Genomic DNA, 19,361 nt, shown 5'->3' with positions numbered 1-19,361 from the left:
TTCTTTCATGTGACACTGTAGTCCGTCTTTACTCTTATGGTCTGGATTTAAAGTTCCCAAGGGCTTGTACAGGTTTTGTTTCGGAATGTGTTTTATATAACAGCTCCAATTTAATTCACCAGCCTCTCAGGAGAGACCGAATGTCTATTTAAGCCGGATAAAGGATGAAACAATGTGTCAAGCTTTTATTTGATTTATTAACCGCCCCTCCTGCTCTCTCTCCTCTCTGCTCCTCCATCAGCATCGTCTCGGATGCTGCAAGGCGTGCCGCGGCGCACCGGAGCCCCATGTGATACTGAAGGGAGGTGTTGATGGGTGAAGGAGGCGGGGGGTGTCCTGAAAGAGTTTGCTGGTCCTCACACTTCATCACTCCAGATCCAGGCCACCCCGGGGCGGAGCTGCACTGTAGAGCTCGTCATTTGGACGCTTTGGTGGATACTCGCTTGCTGTAACACAGTCGCGTTTGGCGTGGAGGTTCTTGCTCGTTTTTTAGACTCAAGACGAGAAGAGTACACCTTTTGTGGTTGTTCGCCATGGGAGCAGAGAGCTCAGTGCAGCGGGACGGGAAGAGCCAGGAGGATGCCTCAGCCTCAGCCTCCGCTGGGGAGCTGAGTGCGGAGGTGACCGTGTTCCAGGAGGGAAGCAGCGTCCTCGACAGCAAGGTACAGCCGAGGTTTTCTGATCCCTGCCACTGCTGGGATCTCCGTGCGCAGTGGCACGGAGACAAACACCAAAGAGTCACATTTGTTATTTTAGTGGCGTTTATCATGCCTCCTGGTGTCTGCTGTGACGCTCATGTTTGAGCTCTGTTTATAGTTAACCTGTGTGTTTCCAACCATACCTGTCCTGTCCCCCCCCCCGACTACATTTTCACTTCGTGCGCATCAGTAATGTGCTGCAGCGCACAGGCTGCATGTGCGCCTGACGCTGTTTTTGCTGAGTAATGGGTCGGCTTGTCTGCATTCCCGCAGTAATAAAACGCCAGCAGCTTAGCCCGGTCCAGATTTACATCCAGACAGGCCACCTGGGCTCAACAACCACCACATTTGTCCTTGTGACAGTTTTGGGCGAAGCACAAGACCAGTGGAGGGTTACTGTTTTAGACTGCAGCGCACTGATGATGACAGGTTCACTTTTCACTTTCCATGCTTTGATTTAGAGGTTTTATGTAATCTTTGCTCACTAAAACACAAAAATAGCAACCCTATAATACATAAGATATTTATATTTTTAAAAATTTTATATATAATTATTTTTTTGCATATCAAACAAGGTGACAGAAAAACACGTAAAGAATCATAAAGTTGTGACAGATGTGCAGAGCCAGAAAAGCCAAGAGGTGCATCACGTGGCTGCCAAAATATAGATTCAGTACATTACAATCCTACAAAAAGAGTGAAGTAACGCATGAAATTAAGAGTAATAACCATAAATACGATATGATAACAGTCACAATAAACTCGATCATTTAAAACCACAGACAAAATCTATTAGTTTTACACAAACAAATTATGTTCTTGTCCATTTACTTGGTTTCCCACCACTTTCCATTTTGTAATTTCATCATAATTAGGATTTTTATTGTGTCCCATCCTCTGCTGATGTAGTCAGCAGCCCCATTTCTTTCACACAGTCTCAAGTAACATTAAGCATTTTGACCTCATGACTCTAAAGTCTGATAAACCATTAACCAATGACAGATTTAGAGGACTGTCAGCATATTGATAGGGAAGACCATCTGCATAAGCAGGGACCTTTTCAACCTACATGTGTGTCCTGACACAGTGAAGTGGACACACTGAGCACTGACGCTTTACTGATACAGCACAGTAAGCTAAAAACTTATTTTATACCCACTTAACTCTTGTTCTGTTTGTATCCACTTTAATTTAAAGAGCAACTAAACTCTTTTAAGAGTTAACTCTTCATTTCCTCGTCTGTGCAGTATGTTGTGGCCACCTGCCATCAGCTGAGGGATCTTGCCGACGCTGCACTGTTACCTTGGTGTAAATTGCTCGGCACTGTGTGAATGAATATTTGGAAGGCGCCTCCTAATGACTATGTATGTTTTGCCACCTGCTCTATTCACGCCTCGTATAGCCTATTGGATTTATTGACTTTTTTTATTGGCTGGGGGTCAGCAGGTCAGATTTTGGGCCCGTCTCTGCTCCTGAAAGGTCAGCAGAAAGGTCAAATGACACTGAGGCAGACATTAAGTGAGACAGCAACCACATAGCCAAGATTTTAAACATAGCTTCTTGTTTTTCCTTATGAGCGTGTGTTGTTAAGCTGTCTGAGCTGTTATCGCATGTATCACTGGTACTTTTTCGTGCCACATTGGTATGTATGATACCAAATGTTTCAAAGCTGCTTGTCCAACTTCCAGCTGTGACAGCGGGGAGATACAGTTTGTGTGCTTACAAACACGTTTCTACCACTGACAAGATGTCTCTCCATGTAGTAAGTTATTGTTGGTCAGTGACTGCACTGTCCTTGGCTGCTGCCAGCTGTAATACCAGCCAAAATACCAGCCACAGTCATATTGTTTGTTTGATGCTGCGCACACTGGAATTCGCTTCCTTGACAGATAAGTAAAAACAGGAAATCAGCCACAGCACACGGATTTCAGATGCATCGTGTGTAAAAATATGGGACACATAAATTCTCAGAGAAACTAAACAAATTGATTAGTCTGATGTAAATTTGAACATGATCTAATCAATGTAACAATCTTAAGAGCCTTAAAACTTGAAATGGTTTGTCTCTGTGAAGTTAATGAAGGTTCTTTTCAGAGGCCAAGCACTATAAATTTCATGATTAGGCTAATTATACTGATTGGTGGTACACAGATGTGATGCTATGAAACAGTCGCTTCTGCTGAGTGATGCTAAGCTGTAAATATTTAATATGCTTAGAATGAATGCCGCTTTATACTTCAACTCTAAAAATCAAAGGGAAATATTATTGTATCATATTCTATTGATGCATCGTGACCGATTAAACCGTGCTCATGACCTCTTACAAAACAAAATCTAGTTGAGGCTCCTTGTAAAGTTTCAAATGTCTGTTCGCTGAGAGGAGACCGACATTTTCCCTCCAAACTTCTCAAATAGGTTTATGTACGTAACGGTTTCAGGCCCAAAAAGGTCCACTATCTCACAGTAAAGGAAAGACGAGATAAAAAGTCCAGTTTACACAAGGAATACAGATATGTGCAGCAGAGCTATTTCCTCTTTCTTCCTACTGATTGTTTCTGGACCATTCAGATTTATCTTGTGAGCGTTTGCAAGGGGCCTGATGCCTGTGTCGGGAACCACTGGACAAAACTGGTGACTTTGTATAAAGTAGCTAAAACACATTAATGTATCTGTATTAATCTAATCATAGTCATGTATAGTCCTGTATCAGTCACAGAATTGTAGATATCTCAAATATAATTGATACAGTACAAATATAAATTTTACCAGTTACCGTCGTATTTCAGATAGTTGAAATGCAATTCTGTATATCTGAAATTACATTATTACAATTCCAAGCTGACACATCAATAGTTTGATTCTTCACTAGTCAAAATTGAATTTAAGTGTGTAGACTTCAGTTTGGGATATCTGTAATGTAAGAACAATTGTAGGTCTCTGCACTGAACAAGATATCAATAATTAACATTTTGACTATTGAGAACTGAGTTGTAGATATCATTAATTAGAACCGCAGCTAGTCAGAATTACACTATGCATTATGCCATCTTGGAATTACAGTATAAGACAACAACAGTTATAGATATCTGTAACTGAGTTTGAACAGAAGTCAAGGTTAAATGAAGTCCACTAGATGTACTTCTAAGTTTAATTAGAAGTGTTCCTAATCAGAATTACTGTACATTTTGGATATATTGGTTTGGACTTGCTATTACTGCTTGCTATAGACCATGACCCTCATTCCTGAACCATCTCAGGAATGGAGGCAGAAAACTACAGATTTAACTTTGCTTTGTTCTGTCTATTTATTCCTCACATTTATCTAAGATGAAAACAGAGATTTTGGAGCCACAACCAGATTAAGTGGTACACTCATATATTAAAATCATGTGAAATGGACAGAAATGTGGTTTATGACGTACGGATGGTGTGCTTTTGGGAGAGAGAAGGTGGGTAACGTGTGTGTGTTGGAGTGGTGACTGTGTGCTCGGCTGAAGATAGAGCCTTCCTGCTCCATGAATAGTCGATAAATATCCTCCTCACTCCATAGAGGAATTAAAGCAATGTTGCTCTCTCTGTCACCACCACCCTCCCTCTTACCTCTCTGTCTCCAGCAACCTCATCAGTTTTATTGAAATAATCATATTAAAGTCCTAAGTGGGTCTTTACGTAGATTACGAGTTAGGGAGTTAAGAATACAAAGACATTTATTTTGCCTTTTCCAGCCACTGCTAGCTATGAATGAATACAAAACAAGGAGATAAACCATGCAATAAATTCTGTTTATGCCACTTTGGCCTTTATCAACTCAACTCAGTGTTACAGTTAAATTATTAGATTGTATGTAAACATGGCACAGTCTGTGTGTGCTCCACTCTGTCTAATGTAGCACTGTTATTTCTCAAACAAACATCCAACGTCACAAATGAATCTCTGAAATCTCTTTCTTAGAAGCGCCTTTTATTGCTGGGTTCATCTGCTGTTCACACAAGTTGCAGATCTCTGTTTTGGAAATTTTTCAAACCTGAAAGGTCCATTGTAGATAGAGCTGCAAAGCTTACACAATATTTGGCATTTCTTACATGATGGTTGATGTGCGAAGTTACTTGTAATGCATGAAGCACGACCGTGTTTACTCCAACATGCTGCTTATCTCTCTGTTTATCTGATCCTCAGCGTATGGGTGGAGCAGCTCTCCAGTTCTTGCAAGAGTTTACAAAAGTCTTGATTGTGCAAAGATGCACACATACATCTCCATGGCTGACGTTAGTTTGCGCTCCAATTAATTCTTAACAACGTGGCTTGTGACCCAGACTATCAATGAAGCAGGCTGGTAAATCAGCTTTGTAAAAAACAGGCATGTCTCTGAGTGGCAGCCTAGAGAGGCATGTCCCAGCCTTAAGGTGCAACCAGATAAGCTTTTCGTTTAACAAAATTGCCCCAGATTCATCCCCAAAAAGTGGTCGATGTCATGGTTCCAACACTGGTAGTAGATAAGTAAAACTGTAAACCAGGTGAACTCTGAACTTTGTGTCTGCCTGATTTAGCTGGAAATTGAATTGAAACAGGAAACATATATTTGAATTAGTCTGTGATGTGAGCTACTGGTAATATTGGCAAGCAGAAACAGAACGTAAACATACCTTAAAGAGTCAGATCTGCCTCTTTAAAGGACCAGTGGGTAGGATTTAGTGGCAGCTAGTGGTGAGGTTTCAGATAGCCACCAGTGTTTGGTTTGTGCATTCTGTGCTACTGTAGAAACATGGCAGTGCAATCAGATCCCTTAAATTGAAATGTCACTGATTCACTTTTACAGAAAAATTACTCACTGTCATTTTTAGACATGACCAACATATACATACATTTGCATAATTGGCAGAGAGGATTACAGTGAATGTCTAAGTAGTCTCCTTTTGCCTTGCCTTCCATAATTTCTTCTTTCTTGAACACGTCTTGAGAGCCGCTGTCAGCGTATTCACTCACATCTACACAGACTGACAAGTGAACAATAGCAAACACACCACAGTTAGCCACCTGAACATGAGACCTGCGTCACATGTCAGCTCCTCTCTCCATCACAACAGCAGCGGCAGGTGACTCCAATGATCCAACATCATGTTATGCAATGTAATGTGTGCTGATTAAGGCTGATGCGTTCCTGTATAATGAGCTGCAGCTGATCAGACGCTGCCGTGGCTCTGATTATCCTGTTTAGCAGCAAGAGAGAGATGGAGAGAGAGTGGAGGGGGAGACAGAAGGGGTCAAACAGAGGATCCATTGAGGATGGGCTGGGACGGGGACAAGCCGGGGGCCTCCGTGTGCACCGGTCCAAAACAAGAGGAAGGAACCATAATGGGGAGGGGGTGGAGCAGCATTTTGGGTGGGCAGGGGAAGATGGGACGGGTGTGGAGCCCAGAGAGAGGAAAAAAAAAAAAAAGAGTTTGAGACAGAGAGGGAGAGTTAGAGGGGGACCTGCCAGGGTGACATAAAGGCAGATGAATCAGCCGATTGTTCCCTCCGTCCTCCCTTCTGCCTGATTTTAAAAGGACGTTGATGACAGAGGCTGAGTGATTAAAGAAAAAAAAAAAAAAAAAAAGCACACTCAGTCACTCAGTGTGGTAGTGTGTTTGTGAGTGTGTGTGCGTGTTGAAGGTGGAGGAATGGCAACTCTGAAATCTGGAGAACAAACATGAAAGAGGAATTGATTTGTTTTGCACTCTGCAATTAGAACTAACTACTTTGTGAACTGTCAGTTTTCTCCAATCAAAACCTCCTTTTCACCTACATGGGACTCGTAAAACCAGAGATCTGTTTCAGTGAGGAAGTAGATTTTTGCCAATACTAACACTCACCCCTTTTTGTCTGTTTCATATGGTCTGTATACCTCCTGTAGACTGAACATCATCTGTACATCATAGTAACATGAAGTAGAGAACATTTGAGAATTAGTTTACTTATTTAGTGTTATTGACAAGCCAAGGATTAGTTTACTGCTCGATTGATTTATCTCCATCATGGAAACCGGCACGTGTTTACACTGAGCTCAGTGTTTTGTCAAAATAATTCAGCCAATCGTGTTGGAGCACGAAGTCAAAGGATGATGGTTATTCAAAGATGATTATCAGTGAACTGAAATATATGTTAGAGGACATCATATACTCCTCTTACCAAGTAAATCAAGTGTGCTTCATGGACAGATATGAAAAATTTAATGAAAACTGATGAATACAATTTAAGCATGAGGACGTCTACCACTGGTAAACAAAAAAGGCAAACTAAACCTTCAGACTGTCATTTCCGCAGAGTTTTGTTTAGACGGAGTCATGAAATGTTTCTTCTGTCTGAAATTTATTGTCTAAACTTGCATTTCTTATAATCACTGACTGTAAGAGCTTTGCTCATTGTGATAAATTATACATCTGAAATCACAAAACTGGTAAAAGTGTTCCAAAACATCAAGCTGTCGGCTCAACCAAATATGGCCGATTGTAAAAGTATTAAAGTTTGGCCAAAAAAACAAAAATGGGGGAAACATACGTACGTCCATTCCTACTCGCTGACACTGAAACATGGCTTTTTGTCTGAAAAAGGAAATCAAATGTATAATTCTTTTTTCTTGGTGGGAGAAACAGGAAGTGGCTTTCTGTTAATTAATCTGTCCCCCAGCCAGCTTCCTATCTTGAATCTCTCAGATTTACTGCCAGCTCCATTCCAGTAAAAAAACAGCCGTGTGATTGAGGATGTGAAAAACCGGAGCTCTTTTGTTCCACTCCCCTTTCTGCCCCTACAAATTAGACTTCACCCCAATAGTTTAATCTAATAATGAGTCCGCTGGATAATGTCAAATCCCAAAATGACAGCAACATCAAAATGTTACATAATGTTTTAAAAGACAGTATTTCTTTCATTCTGCACTGCTTGTTGTTCCCAGCTCACTTATCCATTGAACTGTTTGTACTGCAGTGACGAAATATTCCAGTTAACTCTAATTAGAGGCAAAACGGTTTTATTTACCAAAAGTGCATTTCATAAACAGAGGTATGACGCTGTGCAAACAGTTCTGCAGTATGTATTATAATTATGCATGCAGTGGGACTGTAAATGAACACTAATTCATGTGGCTTAAGGGCAGTGGTTCCTAACCTGTGGGTCATGGTAGCAACATGAATCTGAGGGGTTGTGAGATGATTGATCCTGCCTTTAAAATGTCTTCATATTGAACAAGAAGAAAAAGAACCAGTGGCCACAACCAGTGTTTTGGGATCACAAGCCAGAAAAAAGTCAAGTAACGCTGTGTTTGAGTGAATTGATAATAACAATAAATTCAGCTGACAATAAAATAAACATTTAAATATACAAGAAATAATAATATTCTTGATGAAAGAACAGGAGGTGGACTGTTTCAGTTGTTGACGTGTTTGTTGTCCTGCCTTGGTCATAGGAAGGCTTGATTCGGAATTGCGTCAAAACAAATTGGAAAATGGCCTTTAATTGAATTTAGACGTTGGATTCACGTTTGTGCTGCACAAACACACATGACCGTCCTGCATCACTGTTTCACCTTGTCTGATTGGCTGTGGAGGAGAGGTTGTCCTCGCTGAGAAGTGTTGTCATGATGTGTTGGTGAATACATGAGATGTGGCCAGCAGAGATTGACCTGTTCACGGCCCCACAGGGACTATTGCAGCTACTCTGTCCCAATCAATCACTATGATTGGAAGACTCTTCCACATCAGGGTCCCTATTATAGTGCCTTTCTTTATTGCTGCACCACGTTAGGCAGCTGAAGGAAGCGAAGAAGACTGGAAGGTCTTCAGAGTCAAACGATTGTTTGATATTTGCCTTCAGCAGCAAAGGATTACTTGTAGCCTCTTGAATAAATGAGGATATGTCTTCTTGTATAATTCAATATGGCCATGCCCACAATTTGATTACAGTATAATTACTGTGCTCATCTCTCACAGACAATGCTCTGAATGGTTGAAATATGAGCCACTCCTCTCTAACACATCACCTGCGTATCAAACTGTGGATTGTTGGCTGATTTGGGGAGTTTCAGATACAGGTGTCTGCTCCCTTTATGTTAGAATTTTTTTGAATCTTCATCTCAGAAGTCTTGTGGTTTTTGCATGTTCGGAATTAAAAAATGATGTCTGGTTTTGTGAAGTCCTTGCTGACTCCTCACTGCGACACTGAGCTCAAAATAACCTCTCTTACCTCCATTACGTCACGAGCCTCTGTGGACTCGCTCGCCCATCGCGCCTCTTCTTTCTTTAACCGTCTCCTCTTTTTGCTCCATGATTCATCTTTTTATCCTTCCTCGCACCTGTTAGCTCTAACCCTCTCTGTGCACCATCTTTTTTCCCATTTTGTTCGACATTACTCCTTGCATCTGCTGAAACAAAATGGCTCGTTCCTGATTGCACATTGCTCATGTCAGACAGATGTAACGTTTTTATGTATAACCAAATCATGCTTTCAAACTTATACTTCAAAATTTGCCTCTATGAGTATTTCTCATCTGGCACCAAAATATGCAACAAAATAGGCGGTTTTTCAGGGCGTTCCATCATTTCCAAGTGCAACTACCTGGGCAGTCACTCTGTGGAAGAGACCTCCACGGGGCTGATCCCTGTGATAACATCAGCTGAAGTTACACAAAATAGCATTTGTCTTCCTGTTGCATTTTATGCTACAGGAAGGGCGCCATAAGGTATTTTATTTAGGGCTGCCCGAGGTATGCTTTAAAGAAAACCTTGTTATTCATAGTGCTCCTCGTTCCCTCCCTCGTCCACTCTTTCATGAACCTGTTCACCCTTCTCTCTGCCTCCCTCTCTGTTGCTCTTTTTTGCACATCCATTTTTCATCAGCTCTGGTCCTGATGCAGCATTAACTGCTTCACAGAGCACAGTGGAAGATGTGTGATGTCATGATGTGTGTGTGTGTGTGTGTGTGTGTGTGTGTGTGTGTGTGTGTGTGTGTGTGTGTGTGAGAGAGTGAGAGACTGTGTGTATGTGTGTGTGTGTTTTGCACTGGTGTGTGTGTGGTGCTGGTGGGAGTCGGAGCATTTGAAGGACAAAGTGAATCATAGCTTTGGTGCAGCTGCTTTCTTGGTTAGTGTATCATGCAGGACGGTGCAGTTGCTCTAATACAGCTACAGCTGAGAGGTCTGAGATTTACTGTAGTGACCAATCACACGACTCGTATATCACAATCCCTGTCCAATAACAGTAAAATCCATTGACCTGAAAACCAGAGAGGTTTGAATGTACTTACTCAAGCACTGTACTTAAGTTAAGTTTATACATCTACTCCATTACATTTCAGGGAAAATATTGTACTTTTCACTCCACTGCAACTGGAAGTTGGACCTGGAAGAGTTGTGACTGACAAAGTAAAAGAGCTTTCATCACAAACCTTATACTGTAGTATATATATGGCACCTTTGGATTCTGTTAGGGGTGTCTTATGATGCTCTCTGCTGTCTGAGGATAATAAGAAACATACAGCACAGCGAATCAGGTGGTCCTGATTTGGTTACTCATTTGAAGTGGAAGTGTTGTCTTAAAACACTGCTCACTGCTTTATTGAAACTAAACCACTTCATCCACAAATGGTACAGCACATTATTTCACAGAGAAGCCTAAATGCAAATGAGTTTAAATAATCAGATGAGACCTGAAGACAACATTGAATAATGTGATTATTTGTTATTTAGCCATGCACATTTTTTAGATGAGATAATGAATTAGTGGACTAAAGCCCATATACTGTTACTGTTCAAAGGTCTGGTCAAAAGGTCAAAGGTTGTCTCTTATAGGAAAATTGGTTTGCTGCCAGGATCATACAAGAACATGCAAAACAAAAACAGCCAAGGCAATCTATGCAAATAAGCACTCTGCAGACAACAGTCAAATGTTATTGACAGTTTAACATGTAATGGCTGTGGGGATAAAGGAACCCATCTCCTCCTGTCTCTTGGTCCTTTTCTGTTAAGCAGGCAAATTAAAGTAACGAGAACAACACCCAGGAGTTGGTTGTTATCTGGCGAGGAAATAGATTTCTATTTAGAGCTGATTTCTTTCACATGCCTCTTTAATCGTGTTAAAATCAAATGGCACACAGAATCTTGTGAGAAAGACTTCAAGGTCAACTTTATTATCCCAGATGATAAAGTTTATTCAGCTTTTTATGGCACAAAAGAATCATGAAAAACATACAAAAACAAAAAACCAATATGTCATCCCCCTTTCCTTCCCAGCCTGTCTCATAACAAAGCACGTAATAGATCTGCTAGTCCACTTGCATTATGACCAACTAATAAATATATTGCGCTATACAAGTATTGCACACAGCACTGAGCAAAATACCATTAAGTCATGTGTTTTTGAACTGTCCCTCTCATTTAACGGTCTAATTACTGATGAAACAAAAGACTTGCTGAACCTGGCTGTTGTCGTTTTCCTTTGCAGAGTCCTTCTTTTGCCTGATAGCTGTTAGTTGGGATCTATTGTGTAGAGGGTGAGTGGGGCCACTGAGGATGCACTCACCCTTACTCTGAATGAGGTCTTTCTGCAGCGTAGCAGCTGACATCTTCTCACACCCAATGAAACCTACCTTGGTGTTGATTCTGCATGTTACCAAACACTAAAATCAAGCCAAAGGACGATGATGCTCTGTAGGACAGCCTTATAACACAGCCCCAAGACGTGACGATCAACACTAACTGTACAGCTTCTATAAGAGGAGCATTTGCTGTTGGAGTTTTTCGACCGTCTCTTTGACCTTCTTGACCTTTGAAATCAGCCAATATCAGCTGACCTATCAGATCGTGTATAGTGCTGGCAGCTTCCTTGATATCAGCTTGTTGGTTTGCACTCATTCAGGTCTGTTCAAAAAGAGATTCACACCATTGTTGTACTTTCGTACAAATTTTGTACCAAATAGATAACAAAAAAAAGCAGCTTCATGTTTTCATTGTTGAATCTTAACAGTCTTCTTGTGTTAGTGAATAGTTTGGTGTCTGTTCAGGCTGGTGTTTGTAATGTGTTTCTGTCTATTCAGTGCCTTTCTGTGGCACATCTGTTTTCTATGTAGTAATTACATTAATCCAAGAAAATAAAAGCAACTCTGAACCTTCAACACAAGTTAGCTAGTTTATTGATATATTGACTAAAACACAATGTCCAAACTGTATTTCGTAGTATAACAAGACAGTTCTGTCTACGCATAAGCAAAACAATGTGATCATATTGCAACATTTTCAGCAGAAGTATGCATCATAACAAAGACTGAATTGTCTGTGCTAATAAGTAATAAATACTAAGATCACACACCCAAATCTACACCCATTTATGTTCAAGTCATCTCTTCTCTTCACTGTATTTGCAGTATTTTGACCTTAATTTCATGTACTTCTTGCCGCTTTCAGGCAGAATGTGTGCTGCTCCTCAAACACATACACAGACTATCCAGAAGTGCCTAACCTTGCATACTGCTCTTCAGATCATTTGGATAGCTCCACTTTTTAGTGACCCTGAATGTTGTTTCTGTGCCAAAACTGAGGTCAGACATATAGACATTAGTAGAGCAATAATCTAAGAGTAATTTGAGGCCTAAAGCTGAAAAAACAGTCTGGTATAACTGTTTCAATAATTAAAGCCACATTTATGGCGTCTGAATGCATTCCAGACACCTCCTCTCACTAGTCATCTTCTTTTCTCACATATGACTCTGGAGCTCTGATGCTTATCGGGGCTCAGAGATATTTAGAGATTCATGACAGGAGGGTCAGCAATGGGGGTGGATTTGTTATTTCAACCCAGTTAGAGAGGCAGGCCTGTGGGGTCAAACGCTGGCCAGAGTGGCCTGATTATGATCGTGTCCTGGGGGGTCTTTCCTGCAACCAGGCTGTTGTTGTTGTTTGGCTCAGTTTGCTGTTCAAGTGTAGAAGCCGCACAGATGAAGGGATGGGGGGGTGATGAAAAACAGACAAATTGTGGGAGGTATAGCGACTTCGGGTTAAAGGGCTAGTGATGCACTGATGTAGGTAGAGGAGGACAACCTGGTTTTATCTGTTGTCCTGAAATGGCAGCTAACAGGTGTGTGACTCTGCAGCTGTAGGGTCCCTCAGTCTGTTGGTTTGTATTACTTTCTTTCTCCTCTGTCTCTTCCTCACACACATACTTAACTCTTGGCTTTTATTCCTCCTCCTGTTATATTATTTCAGCGTCCCTCAGGTTCTCTTCTCATGTCATGTATGTGAACCAGGCTGACAGTCAGGCAAACATGATGTGGTTCCCAAGGCTGAGAAGTAGTGGACCACATATGTATCATAGAATACCCTCTGACTTTCCGACGCTATGTTCTCATATGTATTTTTAGCTCTTTGAAACCTCTTGGATAATATTTTCATTTCATGCACTTTGAAGGTTGACGTTTTCTAAATTTAATTTTGAGTCAGTTGCACGTCTTTCAGGTCTCTTACTGCACAACAGTTGAATACCACCAGTTTTGAACAGCTGTGTCTTATATAAATGAGACTGAGTCCTTTCTCTGCATTGGTCTAGTCATTAAATATTCATGGTGTGCAGCAGCGTGGCTCGAGGGATGGCAGTGTCTGTTGCATGGACTGATATGAAATTTTCTACAGTTCTTTGTGGTTCCCAGAAGATGAAGGCTAGTGACTGGTAATCTCCTGACTTTTCCTCTAGTGCCACCATGAGGTTGACATTTTCAACATTGGGATGGATGCCAATTTATATTAGGCACAGAAGTTTCCCAGAGGATGAATTTTAATAACTAATAGTATTCATCATCAGGGCCAAATTTTAAGTTGCCCACAAATGTCCAACTTTAGTTCATGACAAAGTACCTGCAAAACTAATGAAATTCCCATCAGTGTCAGCTGTGCCATGTGTTAGCTAATGTTAGCATGTTAACTGCCGAGATGCGTGGGGCACAGACACAAAGCATCATGTTGGCTGGGTGGAGCAGGTTTTTTCACCTGCTACACAGACGCCGTCTTTGTAGTGTGTGGTCGCATGCCAGAAGTCCTCCTTTTGTAACTCAAGACTGACGAATATAATAATAATAGCTTTGATTTGAACAATTTAACTATTGCATGTAAAATGGAGAGGTTGTACTGCGTCATAATCATATGAAAGACTTCTGAGAGTTTGGCTAATCCAATCCTGAACAGAGAAATTGTATTTTGTTGTGAATTGTAGGACAGTTTTTTACTTTCAGCCAAAGATAAGATTGAATGGATCTTCATCCATCAAAGATAAACTAATAGAAAGATTGGCAGCCACACTTTAGGACATAGACACACACAGGTACACACACAGACGCAGTGAGTAAGGCAGTTTTTCCACGTACAGGTTGCGTCTGTGTTTTTGCAAGAGTGGACAGATTTATTTTAACCGATGCCTCTCTTCCTGAAAGCCACCATAAATAAAATCACACAGTCAAACCTGCTCTGTATATAGAGCAGACAACTGGAATGAGAGCAGGAATGATAAAGCAGAAGAAAGAAAGAGAAGAGGAGCTGCTTACCGTACTTTCCATATCACTGTGAATCTGTAATACATCTGGGTATGACTTCATGTAGTCAGACTGTCAAAATCTGTCGAAACTGTCAAAATCTTTATGTTTTTTTCAAGGAGCGTGATTGAAACAGAGACTCTTTATGACAGTCCTTTCATGATCCAGGACTCATTTGACATGTTTCTATATTTCACTGCTCTGGACTGCACAAACACTCACGTATGCACACACACATAGAAGCACAGGTACCCACAGTCTGAGCACCTGAGCAGAGTTAGAGCATTGTGGAAAGAGTGAGAGTGCTCTTCGGGGGTCTTGTCAGGCTTTGATCTTTGGTATGTACTGAATGTTGGGGTCAGGGATAATAGATTGGGGGCTGGCAGGGTTGAGGAGACATGAAGGGAGAGGGAGGGAGAGGAAGACAGACATGATGGTCACACAGGCCCCTGAAACCTCCCGTTCGACCGAGGTGAAATATTTATTGGCAAATACCTCTTGCAGCTCATTTTAACCTGCTTAGAATAGTTTACTGGTGGAGTCTGATTGTTTGTTTGATTCTTTGCTTTTGGGCACTTATTATAGACCAAACCTCATCCACGGAGGGGACAGTTTGAACTGACTTCACTAAATGCTCTCCTTAATTTGTTAATTTCATTGTCAAAAAATCTTGGACTTTGTGTTTACGCTTCAAAAATCCTAAATAAGTGTGAAGAGTATCTTGCTGAACAGAGCATTAACTGTCCTAAAGTTTTCTTTGCCGCAGAGCTCATTTTCTGCAATAATCCAAAATCCAATGCAAAAATCCCATTGGCTTTTTGTCGAGGGAACCAGGATGATGCTCTTTCCCAAGACCACATTCCTGCTTTTTGTTCTCCTCATTCTGGCTCTCTGTTTCTCATCCTCTCTCTGTCTTTCTATCTTCACATCTCTGCTTTCACCTCCTCTCTCTCCTCTCCTCTCTCCTTATCTTTCAGCTCTCCATTCCCCTGGTCGCCCCCCTCCCACAGTATCCTCCTTTCGTCTGCTCCGAGAGTCTGTCCACACCTCAGGGGTCAGAGGCCGTGAGGTTAACTGTCAGGAACAAACTACGACCCCACAGAGAGTCTCTAAGCCTGTTATCTCCTACTGCGACTTTGCTTGTGCATGCATAAGTTCATTTAGGAGTCATCTTTATGTGATAGTGTGTCTAAACTAGTCATTCACTGAAACAGCTGATCTTTTTCCTTTCAGTTTAACTATTTTGTAACTATTCCTTGCACATTTTCAGCAGCACCCCACTGAGTCAACATACTGGCAACACAGTGACCTTGTCGGCCAAAAGGAGTGAATTTCTAGCTTCTGTTTCGGCTTAATCAGTGTTGTACTCTGTGTAATGATTGACAAGTATGGCTAGTTTAGTGGTGAGCTGGAAAGCATTAGCCTACTGTATCAGATATCTGCTTATTTCTACTAGGATTCTCAAATATATTCAATCCAATGATAGCTACAGTGAGCCACTGTTCTGTTGCATGAACCAAGTATTTTAAGACTTAGACCTTTACGACCATCTTGACAATAACTTACTGTATAAATCACAATAGAGCTACAAAATAAAAGGTGCTGCAGAAGAACCTGAATCAAACGTAGACTATAAACCAAAATGATCCTGCTATTTTTGTATACTCAAACCCACAATTTTAGGGTCCTTTGAACTATTCCTGTAGCCTAGTTGATAACATTATCAAGGCAAGCCTCCTCTGTTTCATCTGAGTGGATCGGATTTAGAGAAAGGTCACCAAAGCTCTTTCTGCAGCACTTCGTTCAGCCTCTTCTCTCTCTCTCTCCTCTCTCTACTGAGACAAGAGACTTGGGTTTGAGATGTAAGTTGCCAGCTGCGCCATCCTCTTCCATGAACCCGCTCCTCCTGCGCTCTGTGTTTGGTTAAAGGGATATAAATCTCCCCAGTTGGCCTTTGTGGAGTGATTTAGGAGACAGCGGGTCATCTCTCTCCTGGAGCCACTGAGTGGAGAGGTGTAGCCAAGAAGTAAATGAGAGAGGCAGATAAGAGGAAATAGAAATCAAAGATAGATTTGGGATAAGCAAAAAGCAGAAAGAGGTCAATTGAGAGAAAAGATTTATAGGAAGACTGCATAAGTGAAAATCTAATATTTCCTCCAGTGCTGATCCTGAAACAATAGATCATTCTTGTTGTGGACGATCAGATGGGAGGGATTTAAAGTTAATCTGAAGGTTTTTGCTTGCACGAAGTGGACTGACTCATTAGACTTTGTAGGGTTGTGATTAAAGGAGCGCTGAAGACAATTTCAAACATCAACGTCCCTACATGGCAGCAAGATATGACAAATTTCCAGTGAAGTAGATGTTGTTGTTTCATCTTAAAAAGAGGGGCTCAGTGATTTCCTAAAACAGCTGGACACTGTAGTTGTCATGTTACTCAAACAAGGGTAAAAAGAGCATTTGATTGGGACTGTTATGGCTAACTGATGTGGGGTTTTTTTGGACAACAATGGAAGTTTTTTGCACATTAGCTAAATCAGACTTCACAGACAATGCTTGTCTGTAGGATCCATTCATTGCTGGTTTTGCGTCTTCTCAAACAATTTGTTGACTAAGACTTATCCTGTAATGTTTATAGCAGCTTTCTGATTTAAGCCTTTAAAGTTTCTGTCTCTGTTCAGTTCAACTTTACTTGCCACTCATCATAATTGCCATTTAAATTGATTTAACAGGTTGGATTAAACAAACATTTGCAGTCATGTATAAGTCTGAATGGTGACTCAGCATTTATAGTAAGTGCCACGCAGGTCTGCTCGCTGACGTATACCAAGTGCCTAATGGATGTGTAAACACTCAAGTGAAAGAGCCTGCAGGGAGGGAAGGAGGGAGATTAAAAAAAAGTCCTTTGTGAGTGTTAAATGTCTTGACTTAAGATGAGACCAAAAACAAATGAAAAGAGATGAAGGAGGTTATAAGAGAGGCAGGAAGTGTTTACTGATCCTCGGTCCCTGCGGTTTTTATAAATCTTATAAAATGGAAAAATAAGAACTGCTCTTAAATACAAGTTTGGCTGTTAAAATGTTTTCCAATAAGATACTTTAGATCAGGTCACATTCAACAGAAGACCAGACAGAAAACAAGGCTCTGTTTTTTTCCCTGTTGTTGTTGAGTTTTGTAGATGTTTTGTTTTGCGACCATTCCTTTGTGCACTTTTTGTAGCAAGTCTAAGTCTGTCTTTAGGTCTTTGTGGCAGACCATGTTGACCAAGCAGACGTCAAAAAATGCACAACTGGCAGTGAAACTTCAACAAGTCCTGTCCGGGAAATGAAAGGAATTCAGAGCAGCTCGGCCGACCCAGAAGCTATCGCTTTTTGGGTCAGTTCAGTGTCAGTTCACTGGAATGATAAACTGAAGCTCCATTTCTTTTCTTTTTACTCTTTATAGGGCACACTACTTCTTGTGCTGTGACGGAACATTGACATTGGGTCTAAATCATAAGGTGCAGGGTCATCTGATATGGACATAATTCTCAGGGATCCTGGGTTGAGTTTCTTGGTGTATATCGTGGCCTGGGAGGCTCATTCATCCTCATCCCATGCACTTTCTGCCATCGCTCCTGATGGGTTTGTCGTGAGTCTTACACTGGGAATATACTGTCAGTAGCGTTTTGGATGCTCAGAAGAAGGAATGGCATTTCAACGGGGTCAGAGCGGCCTAGTGAGGTAACTTAGGGGCAGAGGTGGTGAAAGGTTGACCATTTGGAGGAGGTGGGCTAAAATAAGAGGGCAGAGTCAGGTGTTGGGGATCTGTGGAATTTTGGAGAAGAGGGCAAGGAATGCTGGGAATGCCAGTCATGAGGTGGACTACGGAGGGCAGGGTCGCTGCAGGTCTGAAGGTCAGCTGATGGCTCATACACCAAATCTGATCTAACGTCCTGATGGCTTTAAAAGGCCTCCTCTGTGTGAAAGCAGTTGAGCCAATAAACTTTTTATCTGTATGAGCACATTTGTGGGTGTAAAGGCTCCCGGTGTGCAATGATCTTGTCTGGCTTCAAATGTAGTTCTAATTTAATATAAGGAAACAGAGGTCCATTTACAATTACAATTAGTCATTTGGCAGACGCTTTTATCCAAAGCGACGTACACATATGAATTCACACACCGATGTACTGCTTACATGCACATCTCGAATAGTGGCAGCATCTAGTTTTAAAAAATAATCGAACTTAGGCAGCTGCATGCCCAGGCAAGGGTTGGAGAGGGACATTTTCTCGTTACAAATTAATGCTTGCATGTTCCAAATTTAGTGAAGCAGGCTCCAGAATTCGAATTACCAATCACATAAGTCAGCTTTGAGTCATTTTCTCATTTGACTGTTCAATGAGCGCTTTGTGATCAGATCACAGTTTGCATTTCATGATCAGCTGGTCATAAAAATTTCTGGCGAATGGCATCCAGTTTTAGTGCTGTTTCTTCTTTTTCTTCTTGTGTTGAGGAGCCACTCAACCTATGAGCTGTGTTGCCTCCTGCAACACATTTCCTCTTTCTTCTGTCTGCATGAAAGAACCCAAACACCTCCTCTCTCGGAGCTGGCCTCCCAAACACCATCTGGGATTAGTCTTCCACATGATGACCTGTCCTCCCTCCCTCCCCACCTCAAACCAGCTCTCACTTTCTCTTTCTCATCTTTTAGTACGTCCCGACCAGAGTGTCTCCTCTGTGGTGTCATTTTTCAGGGCTTTCCTGGAGGAGTTCGGGTTGGTGGGAATGGAGCCTGAGTTGTCCATTAGTTAGATTAGCGGCTCTGTGGGGAGGCTCTGGTTCCCTCTCTCCTGGCTGGGACAGACAACGCTCTGGCCTGCCTGCCATTGTACGGCTGTCAGCCAGAGCTGGTCACTACCAGAAAAACTCTGTCACGACCCAGATCCGATGATAAGGCGCTGTGAGCCAAACTCTGTGCTGTTTACACACTTGTGCGTCCATAATGAAAAACGACTGATAAGCTGTATGTTTTGATCTTAACTTGTATCATCAATATTCTCATGGCATTCCTTTTTGCTGTGATTTTAGTGCTTTTATTGTAGGATTTCTGTGTATCTCTTTTCCAGTGTTGTCTTCC

At 41.5% G+C, this 19,361-nt stretch overlaps 1 protein-coding gene across 1 annotated transcript in view; it reads left to right on the top strand.

Moving 5' to 3' along the window:
• Positions 1-228: 228 nt before the first annotated feature.
• The window catches only part of akap12b (A kinase (PRKA) anchor protein 12b), a 42,083-nt gene continuing 22,950 nt past the window's right edge, over positions 229-19,361 (top strand). The window contains exon 1 of the mRNA XM_076756553.1: positions 229-662. Coding sequence (XP_076612668.1) covers positions 534-662 — 129 coding nt within the window. The 5' untranslated portion in view covers positions 229-533. The remainder of the gene's footprint in view (positions 663-19,361) is intronic.

The sequence above is a fragment of the Chaetodon auriga genome, chromosome 18 (genome assembly GCF_051107435.1).
Source record: "Chaetodon auriga isolate fChaAug3 chromosome 18, fChaAug3.hap1, whole genome shotgun sequence".
Classification (NCBI taxonomy): domain Eukaryota; kingdom Metazoa; phylum Chordata; class Actinopteri; order Chaetodontiformes; family Chaetodontidae; genus Chaetodon; species Chaetodon auriga.
The sequence above is the reverse complement of the archived record's forward strand: the minus strand, read 5'-3'. Positions and strand labels throughout refer to the sequence as shown.